The sequence below is a fragment of the Necator americanus genome, chromosome III (assembly GCF_031761385.1).
Source record: "Necator americanus strain Aroian chromosome III, whole genome shotgun sequence".
Lineage (NCBI taxonomy): Eukaryota > Metazoa > Nematoda > Chromadorea > Rhabditida > Ancylostomatidae > Necator > Necator americanus.
Window position 1 is genome coordinate 18,056,892 of NC_087373.1, and position 9,844 is coordinate 18,066,735.

Below are 9,844 nucleotides of genomic sequence, written 5' to 3' on the forward strand. Positions count from 1 at the left end.
AAACGATTATGCCACCACACCTTAAACGTTCTATTCGTTCAAGACGTTTGGGATACGATAATTCATGCGACTTCACCTCAAAATCGCTTGATGTTCATGAATGTGTATGCAGAGTGTACAATGACTTGTTGGAGGAGATAGCCAATGTAGGTGAGCGCTGTTACCCTCTGGTGACTCCGGTGTGAATTTACTGAGCCCGATCGATGAAAGGCTTTTTTGGCTAGAAAAGATCTTGAATCAGCTACCATGCTGTCATAGCGAAACTACTCTGGTGGGCACCACTGAGACTATAACAGAGAGATGAATCCACAGAGCCCATCGAGAAGAGCGATCGGAAAGATCTATACGAAAAAACTACGTCAAGTACATTCGTAGTAAATAGTCAGGTCAGGTAATCGCTGACCAGGAGGCCTTGATCCTCAGGGGGTGACAGCGCCGAGTTGGAAAAGTGGTAGTGATAGTTCTCACACGAAAATCTCGACATGACCATAACAATTTGGGAAAAATGTAGTTTGTGGGGAGGGGGCACTCAGTGGTTCCCTTATTTTCCGGCATTCTAACTTACCTTTTTCTCTTAGTAACTTTAGATTACAAGCCCCGATTGATTTCAATAGTTATTTCGAGAAATAAGGGTGCCAATGAGGGCTTCCCCAAGTACATTTCACCCTAGAAATTTCACTGCAGTTGTCTTGAAATATCACAACACACAATCTTTCGAGCGTCTCTCTGGACCCTGCAAACTCCTCTACTTTTTAGCTACCTCATCGAAATCCACAAAAGGAAATTCCATCTATCATGAAAGAATATGGAACCAATAGAATTGATCTTGAATTTTGAATAGTTGCAGTTACTAATTGTATTTACTAATTAGACCTTCTCATCGCATTTGCGCCTTTGCTGCGTCTGTTCCACCATTGTTGTGTTGAAGTCCGTTAGTTCACACAGCTGTCAATATTTCGGATGAATTTCGAGCTCTGATAAGAAATTTTTTTCATTGCACCACCGAGCGCAGCCTGAACAAGCTACTGGAGTTGCGTACACTGCCAATCACAGCAACCTTACATAAGTCATCACAATAATACCCTTTACCACTCATATCAAGACCTTCACTCCAATGTTCTGAGTGGAATTATTGGGCAGTGAAGGACTCCGGTGCCACAATTGAAAAATGCGATGAAAGTAGATGAGATAGGAAAAAGGAGCTGACAAGCCGAATATAGTAATGTGCTGAACTTCGTTTACAAATATTTTGTAGGCTCAAAACGACATGTAGCAGAAGGCAATCGCGTAAGAGGCTGCACTCGAAGAAGTGCGGTGGAGAGCGGTTAGAATCTATTAGGGACCCTTGCTGACAACATTCCTCGCTGTAGTTCGCGATGGTCCCAGCTCAATTCCAAGCGCTATCTTCACTACACAACTACTACTACTACACAACTGCACCGCGCTTTGTGTCATTTTGACCCTGCCATACTTATGCACACTCCTCTGGTTCAGCACCGCATAGATACGTCGTCTACGAGTTTGGTGTTGTACTCTCCCGCTTGCCGAGCCGTCGTGGTGACCTAAAATATGACGGTGTAACAAATGGAGCCTCATTGCATCGCACGCTCGCATTAGGACAAATGAACAGAAGTGAGGGAATAAAATAGTAATAGTGCTCATGTCCTGTGCACGAGCGAGTTTGCAGCACCATCCAATTACACGGTGTTGAAATCTATGCCCGGAGCCTAAGCTATAGTTTTGCTCACTCAAAGAACATCACGAAATTAACGATGTCCGGGTCTCACCACGACTAGATTGGTAATGGATGCAGCCCAGGAATATGTGTGGTCTCGTTCAATTCTCACTAGTAATCAAGAAAAAGGCGTTTGAAACACCCTCGGTTCTAGCCGTTTCCCTAACTCAACTTACTACCGGTAGCAGAACGATGGAGATCCGCAAATCACTTGCGATTGTGCAGACTGGGGAGCTTTCGCTGCTTATCTGAGTTAGATCGGTTGGATTGTGGGGGACGACGGAATTGCTCGCATTCTATCGCGCAACCAGATGCCTCGGAGGGGGACCGGTGCAACCATGACTGTCTTTTTTGGATTATCAGGCAGAATTAATGATCACGCTCATAGGCGTGGATTATATCCCGCTCATATCTATTCGTGGAGAGATCCCAACACCGTCAATTTCACGATATGCTGCCTTTAATTGATCGACTGCGCCAGAACCATTCAGGCGATCAAGCGGACGATCTGCTGACGTCCGCCAATCATCGCGGGCCGCTGCGGTGGTGTAAGTACCCGAGATGACTGGAGTCGTTTGGATCCGCGTAGTTCTTACACATTGTTCTTTTGTTGTAGTTTCCGTTAAAGTGTACATAACCTGATGAGAGAGTTCTGAGTAGGCTTTTTCTAGAGGGTGGAAGTACTGCCATTCATTCACCTCTGAACTGTGTCTTGAATATCCTGATTAAGTGCTGTTCCTTAAGTTTTTCTGTAGTCTCGACTTCTGTTCCTTTTCTCACGACCTTTTCAGAGTTTCATTCATTTGCGTAGGTACTCCTATGCGTCGAGGAGGAGCACCTCTTCACCACGGCGCGTCCGTCCCAACTTCTTTGGGGCTTGCCTTTCCTGCATGCGTCACTGAAGCTTTACTGCAGGTACAACCATAGTTGTATATCGTCTCACACTTTTTCTAAGTCAGCACTTACAGTTTACAGGTGTCAAAACATATCAGACTTTCAAGCCACGGCAGAGGACGCCCATCTCTGACAAAAAACAATGATCTCCAGCTGCTAATTGATAACGAAGTATTCTGTCTAGGAGCCGACAGGAAATCAACGCGCCTTTCACAACTTCAGGAATTTACTCTTATCAATCTCCTAGCTCATTTTTTCACGGTACGCCTTAGTTTTTTTTTAACCTAAAGTGCAATTACGTGAACGGTTGCGCTTGCGGTGGGACCCCCAGTAGCGCTTGCGGGTAGGCTGTTTGGAAGTTTTGCTTCCTATATTGTAGGTTTCAACGGACAATTGAATTATCTGTTTAATGGCGATTCTCCTTCTAATATTTCGTTTTTAGGATTGAATGTGAAATGACGAAATAGAGGAAGAAATGTTTTTTTTTAAATAAGGGGCTGTGTGCAGTTTTATTCTTAGATGCTTTTAGCGACCCACTGATCAGCGCTCCTTATACGAATGTATTATATATACCTATTTACTTAGATACTTAGATGGCCCGTCTTCACTGGACGTGCGGGCCCCAGCATCTCGTTTCGTTCCTTCGCCATTGTCATCCAAGATGTTCTCAAGTTTCGTGAGCGACATTGACGAGGTCCTTGAGCCGTATCCAGCTGAGCTCTCGGTTGGTCTATCCGTGCAGCGAACACGTCACCACATCTCGTTGGCGGTCACCCTAGAGGGCGTTTAGCATCTCTTGGTATCCACTTTAGCGATCTTTTAGTCCATTTATCATCGATTCTTCTCATGATGTGACCGGCCCATCCACGCTTTGTTTTCGATATGTATTCCGCTGAGCCGCGAAGATTCCTCTTAAGTCCGAGTTGCGAAGACCGGCTAGGTGTTGTGTGCGCCGATTAAACTTCAGAAGACATCTCTCACGGGTTCTATGGGTAGTAAGTAGCTTCCTAGACGTGGCAACGGTGTCTGCCCACGTCTCCACTGCGTAACAGAGCGCTGGAAGAACTGTCGAGTCGAACAGATGGACACGAAGATCTTGGTCCGCCAGTTGATCAGTAGCTTCCCTGACGGGCACGAATGCTGCCCATGCTGCTCTCATCCTATTCACTTCTTCCTTCAAGTCATTTTCCATGTTCATAGAACGTCCCAGGTATGCGAATGACGAAGTTTCCACCTTTTGGGAGCCTTGAAGTTGTGCTCCTCCGTCCTCGCAGTAGGCGCTCTTTGTGAACTGTGTCTTCTTTGTGTTTATTCGCAGTCTTATTCTCTTCCCTGCTGCGTTCAATTCGTTGAGCATAGTTTCTGCTTCATTGGCACTGCTCGAAAAGAGAACGATGTCGTCCTCGAAATGAAGGTTCGAGAAAAATCTTCCATCAACACGTATGCCCCTTTCTTCCCAGGAAAATGATTTCATTATCCATTACAATGCAGCCACGAACAGCTTCGACGATATAGTATCGCCTTGTCGTACCCCCTTTCCAACGGATATGGTGAGGGGCGCTGGAAAAGCTGTATCTTAATGGTGCATCGATCGTAGCAATTGGCTAATGTCCTCACATACGACACCTGATCGTCCACACCTTGATCGACCAGCGCTGACAGTATAGCATTCGTTTTTACGCTGTCGAAGGCTTTCTCATAGTCGACGAAGGTTAGAACAAGGGGCAGCAAACCTCTATAACCCTCGACACGATCTGGATGTGGTCCAAGCAACTGAACCCCTGACGGAATCCAGCTTGTTTTTGAGACTAGGTTTCATCCAGCGTCGTAGATATGCGCGTGAGGATGATCTTGGTGAATACTTTGTATAACACGCTCAACAAGCATATCGGACGGTAGTTCCGAAGGTCCTCTCGTTCACTTTTCTTAGGGATAAGAACGGTTCGCGACGTCCTCCACTGATCTGGGATCCTTTTTTTTTCTGAAAGTAGGATGTCATGTTTGGTAGGATTACATGAAGTGGATGCCCACCAGCCCGAAGAGAGTCTCCTGATATAAAATCAGCTCCGGAGGCTGTGCAAGGTTTCATGCTCTTGATAGCGACTCGTACTTCCGAAGGGAGAATCCGTGGTGGAGCTTCACCGGTGGGGGTGATTGGGGTTGACACAGGAGTTGATGAACGGAAAAGGTTCGAGTAGAACCTCTCCGTAATGATTTCCATCTCACGACGAGAAGACGTGTGAGTCCCTTATTCACTCAGCAAGGCTGCTACCGGAATATTATATTCGCGGAGATCCCTGCGGCAGTTCTTTAGACTCGTTCTTGTTTGCGCTGCTTCCAGAATCTTCTTCTGCCTGTATTTCGAAAGATCCTCCTGCAACGCTTTTCTGCAGCTAATGTTTGCTACTAACCGCTCAATGTGCGATGCATTCGGATCAAACCTCAAGGTCCTTCTTTTTTTCAACAATTCCCTGGTGGTCTTCGAAATTCGATCCAAGTTTGTCGTTCGCGGCTTCGAGGCACGCTCAGCACTCGTAATTTTCTGGGCAACATCTCCTAGTCCACGTTTGGGTCCTCCTCGATATACTAGTCACCTTGGAACAAGGAGTCCTCGAGTATGCAATCATTGTAGACGGCTTCTTTTCTCCTTCGTTGCCGATAGCAAATGTTCTTTTCCATCGTGTGGCTAAGTTGCATTTTCGCACGAAGGAGACGGTGATCAGAACCACTACAAAAAGATGGTACTACTGAGACGTCAAGGAGACACCACCTCAGGTTGGTGAGTATGTGGTCGATCTCCGCACGAGTCGCGCCATTGGGCGATTCCCATGTCCAACAACGATGATCTTTCTTCATGAAAAATCTTTCTTTGTTTTTCATGAAGAAAGATCATCATTATATATATAATGTATAGTCGGGTCAGGGCGGGTGTAGTGTAGCGGCTAGAGGTTCTGCTTCCTGCACGATCCATCGAATCAGGTTTGAATCTCCCCTAGTGCTCACCAGGCCTTTCATCCCTCCGTGGTCGAAAATTGGTAGCAGACTTGTCTGGGAGGATAAAAACACTGATTTGACACATCGGCTAGGCACCGCAAGTCATTGTATAGGCCAGTTACACGTTCGTAGACCTCAAACGATTCTGAATTGAAGTGTGCAGTCCACGTTGATCCTAGCCCGATCCCAACTGCTGGTCTCCACTGCGCCACTTTGAGCGAAGCTGCTTATGAAAATGCAATCGTTTTGATCCGACTGTACTTGTGTTGCAAATTCACTTCTTTTTTTGTTGTTCGATATGGAGACGATAGTTTCACACCAAGATGTAATCCATTTTTACAAGTCTTATTTTATGTGTTGTTTAGACAATGATCATCCACCATCTGTGGGTAAGGAAAGATTTTGTTGAGAACTCACTTTCTGCCATAAGATTTCGTTTTGACAGGCTGAAATCCTATTTGGTCTTTGTCTTCTCTTTAAGATGAGCCAAAAATAGCTCTCTGGTTAAATCTTAAGTGATCTGAAGTGAACATTTATTCCCTCTCACACGTGAACATTTATTCCCTCTCACACGTGGAAGGTTGCTCTGGACTTTGAGCGATTGCAGTACATGGTGAGCCTGAAATAAATCTCCAGTTAAAATTATCAATAAGGTAAACTTTTAACTTTATTCGTAGAAGACAATGGAGGTTTCAGATACAGTTTTCATACCACATTCAACTTCATTAAAGGCGTCACCCCACGAATCGGGTGGTGCGCGTTTCAGGTGAGTTATACCTATACAGGGTCGTAGATTATGGGGAGGAGGGTGATTCCGTCCATTTTTGCCTAATTGCCGTTAAAAAAACGGTCGGAAGAGGCGGCTTCGAGCGTTCCGGGCCAGCTTTGTGCACGTTTTCCAGGGCGTTTTTTTACGGCAATTAGGAAAAAAGTACGGAATCACCCTCCCCATAATCTACGACCCCATATAGGCATAGCCCACCTGAAACCCGCACCACCCCAGATTTGTGGGGTGATGCCTTTAAAAGCAGTTTTTCATTCATTCATTTCTTTTGAAATTTAAAATCAGCTCCATTGTAGTCTGTACGAGAGTTAAATGAATCTCTTCTAATAAAATCTAATCTAATCTAATTCTTCGCATTTTTCGCGCAGCATCCCAACAGTTTCTCTGCGAGTCATAATTTTTTTCAAGATTTGTGTCTTGTGGTCATTTGCGCCTTTTCAATTCGATAGCCTCATTTCAAAAAGGAAACTGGTGCGTGTAAGATTATGTGCTGCGCCGACCATTTCACGTCGCAGCTCCATGAAATCTGGTTTTCTGAAGATGTATGCTTGAGAGTTGTGCTTGCACCATTTGTCGGTCTGCACTTGCATTTACCTTTTCATGCTGGGGTCTTCACGTTTGTCAGCAGTCTATGAGTGGCTACGAAGCTTATCTTTCAGCTCTGAATCTGTTTCCCGAAATTCAAGTGCTGCCCTTTCTCGTTTTGCAAAATTTCGCAGAAATCACCTTAGCCATCTCTATCTTCCTCATCTCATCTTTGAGTGGTATTTTCATTAAAAAGCTTTTTTTGATTTCAGAACTGTTAATATTCCAGGAACGTGATGAGATGAACAAATACACTTATTTCGAAGTGTTGTTTCTTGGAAGAGAAGGCGATTCTCACATTCACGAACAAAGACTTCGTCTTTTGTATAGATTAGCGTCCTATGCTTTGCAGTTTCCTGTTCTCCAGCTATACGCTCAGATCTCTCTATGGTTGTCAAAGGTAAACGGTGCGTTTTTATTTGATGAGATGTTGTAGTTGCTATTTAGGTTGGTAACAGCAAACCGTACGCTGAGGAACTAGTTGCTGTACTGGCAGAGCACTATCTGAAACCGGCTGATTCAATAATTGTAAGTTTGCGTGACCGTGACCGTTATCAATACGAATTAGGACAAAATTATCGTAACATCAATTTGTTTGCTATATGGAGAGCACATGGTGGATTTTGTCTGCTTTTAATGTTTTAATGTTTAATGCATAAACAAATTTTTAACTACCCTTCAAGTACTAACTCTTGGAAAAATGAACCCTATTAAGCCTTTCGGTTATCTAGGCAGTGGCTAAAATGAGTGACAACTGTTAGGTTTGCTTAACACTAAGTTTTCATGCTTTAGAACAAGTATATTGTTATCTTTCGCAATATTGATTTGAATGTATCAGCGACCATCTTCTCATACCACATTCTTTGGAGGAAACGGCGCAATTCTACTTTCTTTTTTGATTTTTGTTTTTATTTCTCACTAGGTCGAATCCTAAAAAGTAATATCGTTACATCACTTCTACAAAAAAAAGGTGAATATGCGCTCGTGTACTTCTAAAATGTAAAACGTGCAGCTTAGAAGTGTATAGTGTAATACTTCCTATTTTCCATAATACTTTGGCTTCGTGACATCCACTCTGAAGTTGCTTCTTAGGCTGTAGGAACGACATGGATTTTTCAACTGCTTAGATGAAATGTTTGAATGCATTTCTGCAAATTTCTGTATGTATTACCGATCGCCAAGTTAATTAGATGTGGACAGTTATTTCATAATAACTACACTTTCTCTCTGAAATCTGGCAATTAACGGCTGTGCTTTCCTGCGATATCTATAGATATGAGGGGAATTTTCCTTTTCAAAATATTAAAGTAGTTTTCAATGTTATTATTTTTCACAAAATATTTGGATTGGTATAGGAGCAGCAATAGTATGTTACAAAAAAAAAACTTTGGCTAACAAGAACTGTTCATTCAGCATTTGTTGCACAAAACCAACCAACTTTTGTATTTTAGTATGAATATCTTTTGCCTTTGGAATCATCGTGCCCGGAATTTACAGTGTTCTTTGTCGTTTATGCCACCAGATTTATGCCTATCAATCGACCAATGGCTGCTGTATTTGCTAGTTACATCAATAGAAATCCTGGTTACTTCCTCAAAGGGTTCAGAGACTCTCCTCATTTAGCTGACATATTTCGTCTAGAGGTATGTTCTCCCCGGAGTTTTCGTTACATTTCTTTTTTGTAACATAACGTTATTTAGGTATTTGAGAAAATGTTAAATTATCTACTTGAAATTGAAGGCGAACCCTCATCTGATATAGAAGCTATGAATTACCATACGGCTGTAATGGTGTTGTTGGACAAATGGAGCAGCACAATCAAGAAACCGTTAGACATAAGTCTGTTTATTTCGTTGTTATTGCAGTGGCTTTTCCATTCTGTTTTTAGCACAAAATAAAGAGTTCAGAAAGGCTCAGGGATGCATGCTCCCAATCCTCTGATGCGGTGATCTTATCATCGTGTGCTTCCTTCAGTTTATCCTCATTTTTGCGTGTTTTCTTCTCCGTTAACTTATTTTTTAAAGAAACAGTGGCTATGCTAGGGTATTCTTTATTAACGTAGTCAAAAGTCACGAGAATTGCTTAGAAACTATGTTGAGCTGTTCTCATGATTTCTGACATTGAGAACGTTTTCGTTTCATATGTCTCTATAAATGTTTGTGTCTTTTTGTTTTGTTTTTTTCCATTCCATGTATTAACAATCAGCACAACATAAAATTGCTTGATCCCTATGCTTATCATATCTTTTGCTAACCTTGGTTAAGTGAGCTCACTTTTCAACACACTAACTTTTAACACGCATTTTCACTTCTGTGATTTTCTTAATGTCAGCTATAGAATATTCTACATAATATGTAGTAGATCCATTACACAGGTCAGTATTTCATTCCCTGTTTCTTATTTTATAGATTTGCTGTTCGACCCATCAATTCGGTGGTCTCGATTCCGAAGTGATGCACTCTGCGTAGTGGGATCAAAAAGTCCTGCGGCTGGCAAAATGGTAGCCAAGGTAGGCATCATAAGGCACCTTCGTGTTGTGAATTTACAGCTTTTTTTTAAAGAAATTGGAAGGTTGCAAGATTCCACCAGCCTATGCTGCTCTGATATCAGATGCTCAAACAAGATCAACGACATGTGCTTAGAAATGATGTATATAATGTGATTCGAAGAATTTCATGTATTAAAATTCATTATGAAGCACTCTGTTTTGAGGTTTTTGTGTATTGGTTTTCATGTTTATATCCGTAAAAGCACGGGTGTCCGGTACCTCTTCAGAACTTTTTCGGATTGACCTTTCCTACCAATTTGAATCCTTTGTTTATCTTAATTGTTGGTGTTGGTTCTGTAAAATA

At 42.7% G+C, this 9,844-nt stretch overlaps 1 protein-coding gene across 2 annotated transcripts; it reads left to right on the top strand.

Moving 5' to 3' along the window:
• Nucleotides 1–8: 8 nt before the first annotated feature.
• Nucleotides 9–9,634, top strand: RB195_009985 (uncharacterized protein; the record flags this gene model as incomplete). Of its 2 annotated transcripts, none has more annotated exons than XM_064190777.1 (10): nt 9–150; nt 1,495–1,632; nt 2,547–2,650; nt 2,711–2,890; nt 7,222–7,392; nt 7,440–7,520; nt 8,444–8,635; nt 8,693–8,831; nt 9,401–9,501; nt 9,554–9,634. In XM_064190777.1, the coding sequence occupies 10 exons, from the start codon at nt 9–11 to the stop codon at nt 9,632–9,634; spliced, it is 1,329 nt and encodes a 442-aa protein (XP_064048360.1). The 2 variants fall into 2 exon arrangements, with proteins under 2 accessions (XP_064048360.1, XP_064048361.1); XM_064190778.1 differs by lacking the exon at nt 1,495–1,632 and adding an exon at nt 2,407–2,464 and having other exon boundaries at nt 2,527–2,650.
• Nucleotides 9,635–9,844: the final 210 nt, after the last annotated feature.